The sequence below is a fragment of the Thamnophis sirtalis genome, unplaced genomic scaffold (assembly GCF_051295495.1).
Source record: "Thamnophis sirtalis isolate CommonGarterSnake01/CBP01778 unplaced genomic scaffold, rThaSir2_p1.2 scaffold_9, whole genome shotgun sequence".
Lineage (NCBI taxonomy): Eukaryota > Metazoa > Chordata > Lepidosauria > Squamata > Natricidae > Thamnophis > Thamnophis sirtalis.
The window spans coordinates 68125383-68144138 of record NW_028261389.1 but is presented as its reverse complement, the minus strand read 5'-3'; the positions used below and the strand labels follow the sequence as shown (position 1 = coordinate 68144138).

At 35.3% G+C, this 18756-nt stretch overlaps 1 protein-coding gene across 4 annotated transcripts in view; it reads left to right on the top strand.

Annotated features, from left to right (window-relative positions):
* LOC106550293 (copine-8) overlaps positions 1 to 16819 on the top strand; it is a 64331-nt gene extending 47512 nt beyond the window's left edge. For all 4 annotated transcript variants that reach the window (XM_014068177.2, XM_014068178.2, XM_087722178.1 and 1 more), the window contains 8 exons: positions 1249 to 1310; positions 2680 to 2726; positions 4963 to 5144; positions 5883 to 6010; positions 11565 to 11667; positions 12959 to 13016; positions 14155 to 14228; positions 14729 to 16819. In XM_014068177.2, coding sequence (XP_013923652.2) covers positions 1249 to 1310; positions 2680 to 2726; positions 4963 to 5144; positions 5883 to 6010; positions 11565 to 11667; positions 12959 to 13016; positions 14155 to 14228; positions 14729 to 14917 — 843 coding nt within the window. In that variant the 3' untranslated portion in view covers positions 14918 to 16819. The remainder of the gene's footprint in view (positions 1 to 1248; positions 1311 to 2679; positions 2727 to 4962; positions 5145 to 5882; positions 6011 to 11564; positions 11668 to 12958; positions 13017 to 14154; positions 14229 to 14728) is intronic.
* Positions 16820 to 18756: the final 1937 nt, after the last annotated feature.

Sequence of the window (18756 nt, the reverse complement as noted above, 5' to 3'; positions counted from 1 at the left end):
GTCATATGTGAAAGTTTGTAGGTCTTTTAATAAATGTATCATTTAGCAGAGGTCAATAAGTTCTTCCAAAACATTTCAGAAATTAAATATAAATGGCTCAATTATTCTGGGGAAACAAAGACAGATAATTGTACCACTGTTCTTATTCACACATATGAAGTGAAACTAAGAATAATAATCTTGCACTTTGAAAGTTTTGTCTCTCCATGGTTTGTTTCACTATTTACAGAGTTGGAAATCATTAATGCTAGATCAAGCAGTACTTTTAAAACATTAATTTAGGAGGTAATGCCAGTGATTTCTGAGTTGGACAGACAGAAACATTATTTCAGTCATTGACCAATAAAATTAAATTCATTAAAATGAACACTATAAAAAGTATGCCCTAACAAGAACGATTAGCAACCTTTTGTGGACAGAGCTTACACATAAATGTAGTAAAATGTTGCTACTTTTAGGGAACTAAATTTATTTTAATTGTTTAACGGATAGTGCAAACCAAAGATTGAGAACCTTGAAAATTTAAATATTAGAAGGGTAATCTATGATTGTCCCTGTAGAATGTGGCAATACAGAAGAACATGGGCTGTGGTTTCTATGGGGCAATACTGTGTTTCATATGGGATTTTCCTATATTTCCCTTTCAAGACAGCTGGGTGGAGAGTACTAAATCTAGTTAAAATAAGGGTCACCTAAATTTGGGGACAGTAATTGATATAAATATGAGGTTGGTTTAGGTACTCGTTGTGTTATTTGCAATTATATTATTAAAGAAAGTACGGTAGCAATTTCTGTTGACCTTCTGTATCTACCTTTGCCATAGTATTGATCTAGTTTGATCTCACTCTAAGGTTAAAATGGCATCTTTGGAGAAACCATAGAGACTCAGTTTCTTTTGGAACACTATTTCCCAGGAAGTTTGAGGTTGTTTGCCAATATTACATGGATCAGAGGCATACCGTCTGAGTCCATTTCCTTGCATTATAGGAATCTTCCAAACAGCTGTCAATATGGAAATGACAGGACTTTTCTCAATAGTTGTGGATTTTGTAAAGTGGAGAAAAAAGTCGTTACTGATACATACCAGAATCACACAAAATGTTTCACTTAATGTATAATAGAAAGTTTTAAATAAATATAAACTTTTCTAATTTAAAACAATGTTTCAGTATTCTAAAAATAGATGTTCTTTATATGGCTGTTTTGAAAATTAATGTTCATTACTTCTTACGTATTATTTGTTCTCAGGTAACATTGCTTTCCTTCCTAGTGGAAACAGAAGTTTCATTTCTTGACTATATTAAAGGAGGGTAAGTAAATACTCCAGAAAACTGATTAAAAACAAGATTTTATTTGCATTAAGAATAAAATAAGATGAATAGCTATTATTTGTAATAGTTTCTTACAGACACAGTTTTAGGTATAGTTGTCAGGCCTCTGTTAAATGTCAAGGCATAATACTACTAGAATATGTTTATCAGGACATGAAAAATCAGAAATAACAGTTTTATTATAGCAAACCTATAAAGCCTTTATAAAGAATTTCAATGACTTCTGTATCAAATGAAAATTCTGTATATACTACAAGTGTTCAAATTTCTTCTGCCTCTTTCTCCTACTGCTCTTTATAGAAGGGCTAAAAGCAATTATTTGTGGTACCAGCCTGATGTATGTACCAGTCTTCAAATCATGTGAGACCTAACTTTCAAACAGTATAAAAGAATATCACAACTTAGGAGTTTGGATTGTTATTATAAATATTTTATAATTATATTAAGAATATTAAATAAATAATATAGGCTGTGTGATGCTCTGTGAGCTTTGTTGTTTTCCTGCAGATGTTTCATTATCAAACAAGGTAACATCATCAGTGCTAGAAGGGAGTGGGGTTTATTAAGTTATATTAATACAGGAGAATGCAGTTCAGAAAAGCAACTAAATCAATAAATTATCAACCCCCTGATAGATTTAAATGTTAAAATGTCCGCACACATAAAAATATGTAGCAAAAAACTGAAAAAAGTCAAGGTCTCAAAATTAATTTATAATAAGTAATACTAAGTAAGTAATAGTAAAGCACAGCTTATCATTTTCAGGATATGCTATTATGTCCTAATTGAACTCTTCATATGTGGATCTGGTTCATGCCTAACAGTACTCCATTTTAAATCTTTCAGAAATTTACAAACTACTAGGATTATTATACTGTTGTTTTGGTTTGGTTTCTTTTGCATGATTGTTTAGCATGTAATCTAAACAAGGCTTTTGAAACCTGAAAGCCTGTTTTTGCTTTTTGGCATTTAAATTAAAAATATTAGATATTTAGCATATGGTTTGTCTTAATATATGTACTATCCAGGTGAGGATTGATCTGTAATACGCCTCTACATTTTTTTAGTGAAATAATGTACTTTTCACTTTTGGATTAATTTTTAATAGCTGTATTAAAATATATTTTAATATATACATACCTACAATGTATTTGTCTCAAGTCACGTGGATTAATCCTTTGTAGGGGGTTATACTTTTAATTGTAATCATCTGCCTAAATTTATATGATCAATGCAGCTTGAAATTTATATATGGGAACATTTGTAATTAACTATATTTTTATTATATTCCTCATATACTAAACCTCAGTCTTAAACAATCTGTATCATTTATGCTTTCTTTCAATAGGACTCAAATCAATTTCACCGTGGCTATTGATTTTACAGCTTCAAATGGTAAGACTTTATTCACTTTGAGCATACCATTCGGTTTTCTAAACATTTCAATTGTGGGAAATATGTTGATGCTTTATGCTTTCATTTTGGCTTAATGTATTCCAAAAGCTTAATGCAAATAAATTACAGTGGTTTGGAAGCAAAAGTTCTTTTCTCCAAATAGAAAAGTACTAACAATTTCATTCTGCATATTCCCACGTTATGCTAAGGATTTCCCAATCTTAATAGGCATTGCTTCAGGAGGCACTGAATGATGAAGCAAGAAGGGAGGAAATAAAGTCCTTTTATTGGAGACATTTCTATCTATAGAAATGTGGATCTAAGCCAGTACATTCAAACTGAGAATGCATTATTAAGCACTTTAGAGAGAGTTCTTTGTTTTGTTTGCTGTGAAAAATGTTGTGCTGTATTTCAGTAACCTAGCATTCACTGCCTAAATTCCTTTCTGATATATTATTAGAAAAAGATGGGAAGCTTTGTGTTTCTGAAAGCTTTTAATTATCTTATCCATGAGGGGCTATTAAAATTCTATTTGTTTTTGGCATTGTATGCTTATATTCATTTTTATTTACAGTAAAAAATCGAGTCTAAATCTAGGTTTGCATATATCTATACAATATTTGTATGCAATTTATGGTACTAATTTATACATACAAACACACACAGATGGCTCCTTAGGCTTGTTTTATAAAACCAGAAAACTATGGTTTGATATGATTAAAAAAGACATGAATAAATCTAGATCTTAGAATCACATGATGCCTCCTTTCTTTCTTTCTTTCTATCAATATGGCTGGAAGGAATAGTTTTATTAATTACACTTGCCACATACTGTATTATGAAATATTAACTGTACTCAATTTTAATTATTTTTAATTAACTTGAAGGCAGCTTTTATTGCTTATTTTTGTTTTCAAAATCAAATGAGCTCATGAAGCCTAGCAGAAAACTAAAGAAATCAAGTGGTTGGTCCTTTCTAGCCCTATGATTCTATGATTCTTCACATAACCTAGGAAGTTCAAAATAATCCACAGGATCAAGTGCTTACAGTGCAATATGGACATCTGTTATGGACGTGATTATGTAAAATTTTAGATTCTTTTCATAAAGACATTTTAAAAAGGTTCTCTTATTTTTAGAACCTGAAGCAGGTTTATCTGAAGCCGTTGATTTAGAGATAAGTTAGTCTCTCAATCTCCATTTCTCTATTTTGGTGACTATACTAGACTATTTCTTTAGAACGATTGTTGCACAATTTTCAAATTTAGCAAAATTGAAATTGCCGTGATTGAATATAATTTTAAAAATTACCAAAGCAGTATACCTCTTTGCCCATTTAGCCCATTATACTTAAATTGAATAAAGTAAAAACATACTTGAAGAAATACTTAACTTTGCTATACCACATTTTGGAAAAGTTTTCATCACTAACAAATTTATTGTCTAAGTCTGTTTTATTCACTTGGAAAAGAAGGCAGCCTTTGATGAAATAATAGGCATTCAGTTCCGTGTGGGAAGAAGGTAATAAATTTAATAATAAAGGCAGAGATAATCAGAAATATCTATTGATAGTACAAATAATGTCTGTTAAGAAAGTAGAAATTAGAGAGATTTTGCTCATAGAGTCATACCTTGGTCTTGACTGCTTTGAAACTCGTCACATTTGGTACTCGAACATATTTTGATAAGAAAATTTTGCCTCGGTAGTCTATTTGTTTGGTATTCAACATGCAAGCTACATCTTGTCAGTGATGGTTGCTTTGTAACTTGCTACCCTTTCCAGCCAAAACAAAGGGTCATGCATTAGTCAAACAGTAGCTGTTGCCCGGTCCACATCCCCTGGCGGTCTGGTCTTAGTTTGTGGTCATTTTTGGTATTTTTGTGCTTTTTCTCTCTCACCAGTACAATACAAGTAAAGTGAAATTTTATTTTATTTAATCTAGGTATTTATGTTTAGGTTTATTTTTATGTAAATTAATAATATACAAATCTATACCACTTTTTAATATTTTGCCTTAAAAGTGTGCATTGTATTTGGTTTGGGAACACATTTAATTTAATTACATTATTTATTCCTTATGGAAAAAATTATTTTGGTACTTATCATTTTTAGTACTCGCTGTGTCTCCCAGGACCAGTTAATAACAAGTACCAAGGTAGCACTGTATAGAGAACCATATAAACTTACATATAAAGTCACATCTACTAAACATCCTCTACATATTTTTTAAAACAGGTAACCCTGCACATCCAACCTCACTTCACTACATGAATCCATACCAACTGAATGCGTATGGCATGGCATTAAGAGCAGTGGGTGAAATCATTCAAGACTATGATAGTGACAAAATGTTTCCAGCTCTAGGTTTTGGTGCAAAACTGCCCCCGGATGGAAGAATATCTCATGAGTTTGCCTTGGTAAGAAATGTATTTGTTTGTTTGTGGCCATGTTGTCCCCTCCCCTCCAAGCCTCTGATAAAATTGCAGCTTTTAATTTTTGGAATTGTACATCTACTTCGGTTGCTAAACCCATATCCCCGATTTATCAATATCATTCTCATAATGACTTAAAAGCAAGATTCCTCCTAACTTAAAACAGCAGTTTCAGAGACAAAATTACACGACCCGTCTAATAGAAGATGCTGAATTATATTTACTTTACTTTTCCCAAATCATAATGAAATGAAATGCCTCACAAATTACTAAAATAAGCACTTTGGTGAAGGGGGGTGATTATGATTTACAGACTTGTAATTGCAGGTTGCCTTTTAAAAAAATGTTAATGGTCTTGGGATAACTAAGTGAATTTAAAAAGAAAAAGGCTAGAAGTGAAGGATGTATGACCAAGGAAGCACATGTGGATTATCAAGATTCCTATCATAGTTTCCGTAATCTTGTAGCCTCACCTCCCTCCTTATCCGGATTTGGAGATTTTGAGTGGATAATGGGCAAAATGGGCAACTTAAGTTTTGTAATTAATTAAGGAACCGCTTCATCCCTTAAAACTCCTGAAGCCTATCTTAAAATATAGTTTGCCTACTTTTTTAAAATCTTGGACAGCCCATGCAATGCTTGGTGTGACCTTTGTCAGTCATAATACTATTTTATAAATAACATTCTCAGTAATTAATATATTTTCCTGGTTTTAACTTACAGAATGGAAATCCACAAAATCCTTATTGCAATGGCATTGATGGTGTAATGGAAGCATATTATTTGAGTTTAAAATCTGTGCAGCTTTATGGACCAACCAACTTTGCTCCTGTTATTAATCATGTAGCAAGGTAATGAATATGTTTAATATCCAGAACCGAAACTTTATATAATAATAATCAAGATTTTTAATGTAGTCTTCATTAAAATGGAAAGAACTGCATCATGTATTTGCATTTATAATATTACACCATTATTACATAATGTACTTATTTTAGACTTTATTTATCCTTCTTTGTCTCTTTCAACATGAAAATTAATTTCTGTTTTTAATTCTTGATTGTTCATGAATATTTAAGCAAGGGAATCGTTTGGGGTGCAATAGGAAACAGAAACTGTTTTTAGAGGGCATTGGTGCTTTTTTGTTACACATCATAGAACACAGAACATCAGACATTCTGCCTTTCAGATCAGCTGTGGTTAAAAAAAATGAAATCTTAAATATTTTGTTATTCTGGATTTTGGCTTAAAATAACTGCAGGGATTATAGAGTGATTTTATGGATAACTGGTATAGGAATATGCTGTCTCTTTTCTTCTCTCACATTCTATTGGATGTCTGTCCCTTCATTTATCAAGACGTGTCCCTCCTGTCTGTCTCTCCTCATCTACAAATGCCAGTGTTCTTGGTTTTTTTTTTTTTTTTGCTGTTTTTACACATACACCCCCCCCAAAAACCCACTTTCTCTCAAAACATCTAGAGCACTGCTATGCACAGAATAAACTTTTTGTGCATCCATACACTCATTTTCAATTATAATTACATTTCAACAACAAAGCTTATTTTCACAGCATAAACTGAACGAAGCAAAACTTCACAGTGTTTTGCTCTATATCCATCATATTATATGTAAACACAGGTTATGTAGACAGTAAACACAGGGTCAATCAAAATGGACTCAAACGTCTATACACCAATGGACAGAGTATGAGGAATAAACAGGATGAATTAGAAATTCAAGTAGTACGATATTGTTGCCATTACAGAAACTTGGTGGGATGAAAACCACAATTGGAACATACAGCTAGAAGGATTTAAATTATTTAAAAGAAATAGACCAAATAAAAGAGGAGGTGGAGTTGCACTATATATAACTACATCTCTATAGAAATAGAGCACAACAATGGTGAGAACTATCTTGAATGCCTTTGGGTCAATATTAAAGATTGGGGGGGAAATGACATTGCCATAGGTCTCTACTACAGGCCACCCAACCAAGCAGAGGAAGTAGATGAACATTTTGCTAGTCAGCTAACTAAGGTATGTAGGAAGCACACCACAATAGTAATGGGGGATTTTAACTACCCTGACATAACTGGGAAACAAACTCTGCACCAAATGGAAGATCCAACGGGTTCCTAACAAACCTAGCAGACAACTTTGTTTCCCAAAAAGTAGAGAAGGGAACAAGGGGATCAGCCATATTGGACTTACTTCTCACTAACAGAGAAGAAATGATAGAAGGTGTTGAAGCCACAGGAACCCTGGCAGCAAGTGACCATGCAATATTGGAATTCAACATTATGCAAACACAAGTAGAAGAACAAATTCAAACTAGAGTCTTGGAGTTTAAGAGAGCTAATTTCAATAAACCTAGAGACAGCTTGGGAAGAATTCCATGGATGAGAATCCTCAAGGGGGAAAACAACTCAAGAAGCTTGGGAAATTTTGAAAAATGAGATTACAAAAGCCCAGTCTAGCACAATATGAATGAAGAAGAAGAAAAATAACAGCTCCCAAAAGAAACCAGCATGGCTGCATAAAGAACACTCTGAGAAATTGAGAGAGAAAAAAGATAAGTATAAAAAGTGGAAGGGAGGGGACATAACTAAGACAGAATATCAGCAAATAGCCCGAGTCTGTAAAGATGAAGTGAGAAAAGCTAAGGCTCACAATGAAGAAAGGCTTGCCACAAAAGTAAAAAATAAGAAAAAAAGCTTCTTCCAACATGTTAAAAACAAGAAAAAGGTTAAGGAAACAATTGGTCCATTGCTGGGAGAAAGTGGCAAGAAGATGACAAGTAACAGGGAGAAAGCAGAACTATTTAACTCATTTTTTGCATCTGTCTTTACACAAAGGGATAAAACAGTCCAACCTATCAAAAACAGCACCACAAAAATCAGATTAGGAACACAAGTTGAAATAGGGAAGAAAATGGTAAGTGAACACCTGTCTACCCTAGATGAATTCAAATCACCAGGACCTGGTGTATTACACCCCAGGGCTCTGAAGGAACTGGCAGACGAGATCTCAGAACCACTGAACTATATCTTTCAGAGATCCTGGAGCACCGGGGAACTGCCAGAGGACTGGAAAAGAGCTGATGTGGTTCCCATCTTCAAAAAAGGGGAAAAAATAGATCCAGGAAACTAAAGACCTATCAGCCTGACCTCAATACCATGAAAGATTCTGGAAAAGATAATCAAGCAACGAATTAGCGAACACCTAGAAGTAAACAAAGTAATAGCCAAATCTGTCAAAAACAGATCATGCCAAACTAATCATATTGCATTTTTTGACAAAGTGACAAAATTAGTGGACCAGAGGAATGCCGTCGATATAGTTTACTTGGACTTCAGTAAGGCATTTGATAAGGTAGATCATAACCTACTACTAGATAAAGTAGAAGAATGTGGGTTAGACAGCATCACCACCAGATGGATTCGCAACTGGCTGACCAACCGCACTCAACGTGTAGTCCTCAATGGAACTGCATCTGTACATGGAGGGAAGTATGCAGTGGAGTACCCCAAGGCTCTGTTTTAGGCCCAGTACTCTTCAACATCTTCATCAATGATTTGGATGAGGGAATAAATGGGGAACTCATCAAATTTGCAGATGACACCAAGCTGGCAGGAATAGCCAACACTCCAGAAGATCGGCTTAAGATACAGAAGGATCTTGACAAACGTGAACATTGGGCACAATCTAATAAAATGAAATCCAATGGTGAAAAGAGTAAGGTTCTACATTTAGGCAAGAAAAACAAAATGCACAGGTACAGTATAGATGGTATCTTGCTCAACAGTAGTAACTGTGAGAGGGATCTTGGAGTCCTAGTGGACAAGCATTGAAATATGAGCCAGAGGTATGCAGCAGCTGCCAAAAAAGCCAACATAGTTCTAGGCTACATAAACAGAGGGATTGAATCAAGATCACGTGAAGTGTTAATACCACTTTATAATGCCTTGGTAAGGCCACACTTGGAATATTGCATTCAGTTTCGGTCGCCACGATATAGAAAAGATGTGGAGACTCTAGAAAGAGTGCAGAGAAGAACAACAAAGATGATTAGGGGACTGGAGACTAAAACACATGAAGAATGGTTGCAGGAACTGGGTATGTCTAGTTTAATGAAAAGAAGGACTAGGGGAGACATGATAGCAGTTTTCCAATATCTCAGGGGTTGCCACAAAGAAGAGGGAGTCATACTATTCTCCAAGGAACCTGAGGGTAGAACAAGAAGCAATGGATGGAAAATAATCAAGGAGAGAAGCAACTTAGAACTGAAGAGAAATTTCCTGACAGTTAGAACAATTAATCAGTGGAAAGCTTGCCTCCAGAACTTGTGAATGCCCCAACACTGGAAGTCTTTAAGAAGATGTTGGATAGCCATTTGTCTGAAACGGTATAGGGTTTCCTGCCTAGGCAGGGGGTTGGACTAGAAGACCTCCAAGATCCCTTCCCACTCTGCTTTTGTATTGTATTATTACCAATATAAATCACAAATCTCCTATCTTTAGGCAAGCTTTTCCAAGACCAGAACACAAGTAGACACAGTTCAGTTCAATTACAAAACAGGAATTAAAGCAAATGCAGCAATTCATTGCCCATCGCCACTGTGGGAATACAAGGCAGTGGTGAAATTCAATTTTTTTTACTACCGGTTTTATGGGTGTGGCTTGGTGGGCGTGGCAGGGGAAGGATACTGCAGAATCCCCATTTCTTCCCTGGGACTTGGGAGGCAGAGAATAGATGGGGCTGGGCCAGCCAGAGGTGGTATTTGACGGTTCTCCGAACTACTCAAAATTTCCATTACTGGTTCTCCAGAACCTGCTGAATTTCACCCCTGATACAAGGGCCTCATAAAGCTAGAGTGTTTCAGACCCGTAGCTTTTTCTTCACATAAATTAGCCATCTCTGCACAGCACTGGATGGCCTTGAAGCTGAGTCATTGTTGAGTGTTTACATGACTGCCAACTCTGGCTTGAGAATTGCTAATTTTCTATTTTATAAATATAAAGGATCAGTATAAAAATGGAAAGAGGGACATATAACTAAGGCAGAATACCAGCATATAGGAAGAATCTGCAGAGATGAAGTCCGGAAAGCTAAGGCTCAGAATAAACTAAGACTTGCAAAAAATGTTTTTTAAAAAAGTGTTAAACTTTTTTTTCAACATGTAAAAAACAAGAAAAAAGTCAAAGAAACAATTAGTCCACTAATGGGAGAAGATGACAAGGATGGGCAGCAGGGAGAAAGCAGAGCTGCCTATTCAATCTTCTTCAGGAAGGAAAGAAACCCCAACCTACCAAAAGCAGAACTATAAAAGACAGCCTAGGAATATAAATTAAAACAGGCAAGAAAATGGAGAACACCTGCCCATCCTAGACAAGTTGAAATCACCAGGACCAGGGGGATTACATCCCAGAGTTCTGAAGGAGCTGGCAGACATGATCAAGATAATCAAGCAACAGACCTGAGAACAACTAGAAGGAAAGTGTGAAATCGAACAGGTTCCTGATCAACTTTGTTATCCAAAAGGTAGAGGAGAGAACTAGAGAGACAGATATATGGAACCTCATTCTTACTAACAGAGAAGTGATAGAGGTGGTTGAAGTTGCCCGAACTTTGGGGGAAGGTGACCATCTCGTCATATTAGAATTCAGTGTAATACAAACACCATCAATAGAATATAATCAAACCAGCATCTTAGACTTTAAAAGAACTGATTTTAACAAACTTAAAGTGAGCTTGGGAAGGACTCCATGGATGAAAATCTTAAAGGAGAATCCAACTAAAGAAGCTTGATAAAACTCTGAAAAATATGGATATGGCCCAGTCCAGATCAATACCACTGAAAAAGAAAAACAAGAAATCCGGGGAGAAACCATCTTGGTTATGCAAAGAACTCTGATAAACTGAAAGACAAAAAGGATAAGTACAAAAAATGGAAAAAGAGATGCATTATTAAGGTAGAACCCCAACAAATAGCCCAAACTTGCGAAAATGATCAGGAAGCCAAAGGCTCAGAATAAAGTAAAACTTCCAGCAAATGTCAAAAATAATTTTAAAAGTTTCTTTCAACATGTAAAAAACAAGAAAAAAGTCAAGGAAACAATTGGTCCACTGATGAGAAAAGACGGCAAGGAAGTGATGGGCAGTAGAGAGAAAGCAGAACTACTTAATTCATTATTTGCATCTGTCTTCACGCAAAAAGATAATATAGTCCAACCTACCAAAAACATAACCATAAAAGATAGACTAGGAACACAGAACTGTTTGATTTTTTTAAAAAAATAATTGGGTGATTGACTGTTTTAGTGTTAATTAAATTCAGATTTAGAAGCATTCCAAATAATGTTTTAATATTAAAGTGTGAGAGCTTCTTTTTTTGTTTTTTAGATATGCTGCCTCAATAAAAGATGGCTCCCAGTATTTTGTTCTTCTCATTGTTACAGATGGAGTCATTTCTGATATGGCTCAGGCAAAGGAATCCATAGTGAATGTAAGTTACGTTTTGTGACAGACTCTTTTTTTGAAAAATGGTATAGACCACAAACAAGAAGCAAATTTTCTCTTCCTTTGTGAAAGGGGAGGATTTATTGTACTCAACTAATTTTTTTTCAAACAAAAATGAGCATGTCCTTCCATTTTCTAAATCTTATGTCTCTGTATGTCAGTTCCTAAATCTTAATTACTTGTATCTAATTCTATGGGTCTTTCTTTACATGTATTTATTATTTTGATAAGTTTCCATAAAAATTTCCGCCCCTCTCCCTCTTTTATAGGCTTGCGTGAATTGCCCATGTCTGTATTAATTATTAGGGCTTAGTTAGCCCTTAGCCTCTCTCCCAGATGTGGAAAATGTGGAATAACTTTATTCCCTATTCAGCCTTAGATCTTGTCTCATTTTAGTCATCGTAGGCTGACTGGCTGACATTTTGTAGGTTTTTTGGACAATTATACTTTCCCTCTGGCCAGAGCTGTTGCTAGGACTTTGGTGTCATATGTTAGTGTGACTGTTGTGCTTCACAATAGTTCTTACCCTTCTTGACCGCAGGCCCTCTGAAAAAATTGCCACCTCATCATGTCTCCAGTTCACCCTCTGGATACTGGCTCTGGTCCTGCATACTTACCAAGCTGGCTTTGTTCTGGGAATCATTTGATTTGCTCAGCTGTGTCCCCCATCTCCTAGGCATTGAACTGGAGCACAGGCAGGATCTGGCCAATTTTGGCTGCTTCCAAGTCCCTGAGGAGAGGAAAAGAAAAAGGGAAGGAAATGTCCTCACAGATTACAATGAGGCTATCTTCCACATATTGAAATCTAAGTTAATTAACATGTAAGATACAGTTTTTAAATGATGTATGTTGAATCTTTAAAATATCAGAGGTCAACAGAATAATTATAAATGTCATAGAAGTACCCACATTTTGCTATGTTTCAAGAACTAACTGGCCTTTGGAATATATGGGTTTTTATATTTTTACCTTTGAAAATCTGGGTGATGGGAAGCAGTGAGAGAGGTCTGAGATTCTAATTTTCCTCTGTGCTTTTAAATAATTTAGTTTTCTTGTATGAAACTATTATTTCATTTCCTTATGAAAACTTGAAAATACATTTCAGGTTGGTTAATTGATTCAAAAGTAAATAATGCTTGATGAAAATAAAACAAATATTTTATTTAGCTATTTTACTAATGTGTGCTTTTTAATATTAAGGAATAAAATGTATATTTAAAGTATTTTCCTCTAATATCTAAAAATGATGTAACTTTTCATGTGTTCTTCTTTTGAAGGCCGCAAAACTCCCAATGTCAATAATAATAGTGGGTGTTGGACCTGCAGAATTTGATGGTGAGGACCTCAATTAATATAGCTCCTGTTATCTAAAGAGAAGTCTTATACAAATTAGTAGGACAAATTCTGTACTTTTTTATTTAATAATTTGTTATATCTTTCATGTAATAAATTCTTTGACAAAGTGATTAGTTAGTGGACCAGAAAAATGCTGTGAACATAATACTTTTGTACTTCATTGAGGCATTTGACAAAGTAGACCACAACCTATTACTTGGTAAGATAGAAAAATGTACACCAGATGGATTCACAATGGGCTAAGCAACCACACCCAATCTGTACTGCTTAATGGAACTACATCTACCTGGAAGAAAGTATGCAGTGGGGTACCCCAAGTTTCTGTCTTAGGCCCAGTACTCTTCAACATCTTCATAAATGATTTAGATGCCAGCATGGTTGCTGGTCCAGTGGAGGCACCTGAGGCAGGTCCTTGCCCTGTTATCTGGGAAAGGTTTGACCTGCTGCTCCTGAGGAAATGAACAGGAACTTGCAGAATATTAGCGCGCACACCTGTGTTTTAGATCCATGCCCTTCCTGGCTTGTGAAAGCTTCCCAGGATGTGACACGCGGGTGGGTTCAGGAGTGATTAATGTTTCCCTGCAGAGGGAGTAGCATTTAGAAGAAGGTTGTGATCTACCCTCTTCTTAAGAAGTCATTGCTGGATGACTTCCCACCCTGTAGGATAATTTTCAACTTGTCTCCAATCTTCCCTTTTCGGGGAAGATAGTTGAGAAGGTGGTTGTAGAGCAGCTCCAGAGGTTCCTGGATGAAAGTGATTATTTAGACCCTCATCAGTGAGGATTCAGGCCTGGATATGGGATGGAAACGGCATTGGTTGTGCTTTTTTATGATCTCTGGCAGGAGCAGGATGGGGGTAGTACATCCATCCTTGCTTTACTTGACTTCTCGGTGACCTTTGTTGACCATCGTATCCTTTTTGGAGTGACTTCAGAGGTTGGTAGTGGGAGCCTCTGTGCTATCCTGGTTCACTTCCTTTCTCTGTGGCCACTCTGAGTCGGTGTTGATAGGAAGCGAGAGATCCAGCCCTCATTCACTGCTTTTCACATTTCATATCAGGTTGGCTGCATTGATTAATTTCAAATAGTGAAATAATGGGAATATTTTATCTTTTAAGCCATGGAAGAATTGGATGGTGATGAAGTAAGGGTTTCATCAAGAGGAGTTTATGCGGAAAGAGATATAGTACAGGTAAGACAAAAATATTAATGTATAGATTCATTTAAAAGATTTCTATAGCCCCTACCTTAAGCAATATTACCATAGATGGCTCACAAATGATAGTAAAAATAATAAAAACAGTTTTTTTTTAAAGAGGGAAATTCTCAGTTTCACCAATCACAGCACATCCCCAAAGGACTTTATTAGGCTCCATAATCAGATAAGTGAGCATGATAAGTAGAGAAACAAGGCTGGATTATTTTATGGTATCATGTGAAATCTGTGATCCACATTGTTTTGCTGCTGGTGGTATTTTTGTGTGTGCATTTGATCAGATCTTTGGTGAGAAGTAACTTTTCCTGAATTGTCTTTTAGACATTACGGTTGTGGTTTTGATTATTATTATTTTTATTTGTTTCTTGTTGCTTTTTCCTGCATTTGTCTCCAAGTATTTTATTTCCCGTTTTAGTTTTCATTCTGTAAGACACCACAAAAGCAACACTTAAACTCCCCCCCCCCTTTCATTTCAGTTTGTACCATTTCGGGATTACATTGACAGATCTGGAAACCACATATTAAGTATGGCCCGACTTGCAAGAGATGTCTTAGCTGAGATCCCGGACCAGTTTCTTTCGTACATGAGGGTCAGAGGAATCAAGCCATCTCCGGCACCACCTCCATATACGCCACCTAATCACGTGGTGCAGACTCAGATATGAGCACTTTGAATATTGAATACTTTCCAAAATTATACAGTGCTGCCAAGAAAGAGTTCCAGTACAGTGATGCACTTTTAAGAGCCAGCAAGCTCTTTGTATGCAGTATGTAGAATTTTCTAGTGGGCTTGGGAAAAGAAAGAAATAAGTTAACTTCATATACCAAAATGTTCAAACTTGTTGCACGTGCAACTGAACAGCTTTTATTTACAAGAAGCAAAATGGTGAAGTTGTTTCTAAGTGTTACTGTTTCTAACAGAAAATACTTGTTAATATGGGGGTGGGATGAGGGGTGAAGAAAGCACAAGACCACGGGTTCTATTCAAAAGTCTTTGTCTTTCTGACCTAATATGTATATGTATGTGTATATATCTTGAATGCAAATCCTCTGTATCACTGTTTACATGTTACTACTTTTGAAATTTAACTACTTTTTATAGTTATTCTTAAACATTTGTCTTCTATCTTGCAATAGTAAAAATCCACAAGAGAAGCAATATCTCTTTGAATGATTGTCCAGACGAATTAGGTGCAAAGCTAAGAATAGAAAGTGGGGACAAATGCATTCATAGGTCTCAATAATGGAAACACCTCACTAAAAACTCAGTAAAGTATCAACCTGATATATCTGAGAATAAGCTTCCAAGATGTGAATAGTGTAAGAAAACGTATTTTTGCAAGATACTCCAATCCTGAAATAACTTGTGTTTACATTTTTTAAAGATTGATTATGCTGGCATAATAAATGATAACAACAGTATCATGCACTTCTAAGAACTTTTAAGCTGTGTTTCCTCATGTAAGGTGTGAAATCTGTAAAGTACAGTATCTTGCATTGAATAACAGTATACCTTTGGCGTTACATTGCTTTCTGAAGGTGAATATCTTACTATGATTGACAGTTGCTATGAGGTTTGTCTAGATTGGCTATTCAAAAAGGAGAGCGGGGCGGCTGATTTTGAGTTGGCTGAGACACAGTCATATTGCCATGGAGGGCACATAAATCGTGAATCTTATTTAACTTGATTAAAACTGCACAACTGTATTGTTTTGTGCACAACTTTGTGTATAGAACTACTCAAGTGTTTTATGATATGCCTGTTCTTATCTCAATTATCCAGTGTTTTTGCATGTACAGTTTTTACAAGAAATTCACATTTTTCTGGGTATTTGTGTCAAAATTTTACAGTAGAACAAATGGCCTTAAATCTCACAGATATCTTGGAAATGATTGTGAATTGCCTTTTACTTTTCTGTCAAAACTCTGTAATTGCCTTGTAATGTGTAGCGCTCTTTTTGGACACATAACTGTTTGGTACTTTCTTTACTATTATATATGTTACACTGAATAATATGAAATTAAGGTGCGTTTTTAAAGCATGAAAGGGATTTCTTCTGGAAAAGCAAATACATATAGCATCAATAGTATATAATCCTATGTAATACAAAATCTTATATTTTAAAATACAGTACATTAAAGGTCCTTAAAGTACTACCTTATTGGAAAATGCTTCTCTGAATAGTATGAGGAACAATCAAATTATTCAGAATATTTTAAATAATACTACAGATAATAACTTCTACTTCAAAAATTGAAATTGCCAACCTAGATACAATTTGATACTATTTAGATAGGTATATTCAGAATTTTGAAACACTTCATAACTTATTTGATTAAACCAAACAGTGAAAAAATATGGTTGTTTTTTTTTTTAAAAAGAAAGTTGCCAAACACTTAAGAACTAAATATTTCTCTTATTTACATTTGCCAAATAACAACTAATGCAGTAATGTTTCGTTATTGCTTATTGTTAAAAAAATTTCCAAAACAGTTTCTTTAGATTCTATTTTTTTCTGTTTTACAGTTGTGTTATATTGAAATAAAAAAGGCAATTTCTGAATGTGTCCATTAGAATTTTTTTCTCTGGTGAGCTGAATGTTAATATAAAATAAAAGCTGCAAAAATTCTCATTTATTCCTTACGCTTTGAATAATTAATTATTTCAAAATTGATCTTATAAAAGCTTCCTTGCTTTAAGTTGCATCTAATTTCTTGTGAAATCTTGTATCCAGTTAATCTAAACCATTTTTTTTCAAACTTGGCAACTTTAAGACATTGCCAATTTCCAGAATGCAGTTTGAAAAGCACTAATATGAAATGTTGCTCATTTTTATCACTTCTTGACCAAATTTAAAATTATTGTAAGATGTCTTTTTCTGGGCAGCAGATTATAAGAGATATAACAAGTAAAATGAAATGCTTTTTAATTCCCTTATTTGATAGATTCTCAGTGGTAAGTATATATGACCCAAACAGAAAATCTTACTCTAGAACTTGAAATGAAAGACATGACAAGACTATAAGGAGGGGAACAAAACAGCAAAAATTTTGGTTAATGGGAGAAGATAACCAGGAAGTGACAGGTCGCAGGGAGAAAGCAGAGCTGCTCTTTGTATCTGTCTTCACACTAAAGGAGAAAAAATAGCCCAATCTACCACAAACAGAAGTGTAAATAGACAGGTAGATTAGGAATACAAATTAAAATAGACAACAAAACAGTAGGAGAACATCTGTCCACCCTAGATGAGTTCAATTCACCAGGACCAGATAGATTACATCCATTACTAATTTTATTGCAGGTAGACCTCAAGTAATGACTGTAAGGGATCCTGTTAATTGGGGTCGGAGTTTGGGACAAACAAATGAACTGCCTCAATTAATAAACAGCCTTCCCTGCTGTCTCCGGTGTGTTTATTAAACAAATGTAAATGTTATTAAGGGAAGTATAAGATGTTTCAGGGCTGAATGGGACAATTGGCTGTGGCCACTTCACCCCACCCCAGTTGACTCACCGTGGGTGTTTGTCCCTGATTGCCTCTCTTCTGGTGCTTCTCAGCTGCCAGTAAGTCATTCAGGGGGATGTGTGCTCGGTCAGCCCTGCCCTCCACTCTCTTGCTCATGTGAAAGAAAATGGAATTCAAAAGAAAATACTCGCTTAGATTTCCAAAGACACTCTACACCTGGGAACAAGTCATACTCCCAACTTTGCTAACTATGTCTAGCGTTTAGCTGTGCTGAATGCCATGACAGTTGACAACTAGCTGATGAGAAATCCCCCAGCTAGACAAAATTTCCAGGAGTTCGGAGAGCTGAGTCATTTTTCTAGTCTGTGATAGAAAAATAATAGCATGTTTCTCCTTTCTTTTTTTCTTTTTTTTAAAAAAAGGTTTATTTTAAGAACAAGATAAGAAACATCTTCAGAATCCTAAAAACAGAAAGTCTCTCACTGACAATAGCAATTAAATTATTTGAGAGAAGACTTGATGACTTACAGAATGTAGATTAATAGTGAACATTGACATATTCCTCCAAAAGAAAGGATCAGCTATGTATCTCCCTTCCCAAATTCCATGAATGCTTGAGCAGCATTGATTTTTATTGCAGCCCTGAGTGTTTTCCTGAAATAAAACTTCCCAAAGATACTTAAAAATTCTGTTGCAATTCTGTTGCAGTTACGTCACAATAAATCAGAATGGTAAATTGTGAGTTATGTACATGGCTTTGGGCCACCTGAATGGATATTACTCGATTCATATACCTTGAATCAGGATGACTCCTCTAAGAGTCTATGGTTAATGCTGATCTACCATGTAGAAAACTGCTGTCAACCACATAATGGTTCTTGGCCCTAAGGATAAATGCCAACAGTTGAAGTCAAGTGTAGTTTTATGGAAACCGGATGTTCCACTTAACATTTGAGGAGGAGGAGGAAAGGTAAGTAGGGAGTGATGCAAAATGAGCAAGACTATTTCTCACACATGGAAGGGGTCACTTTTCCTAT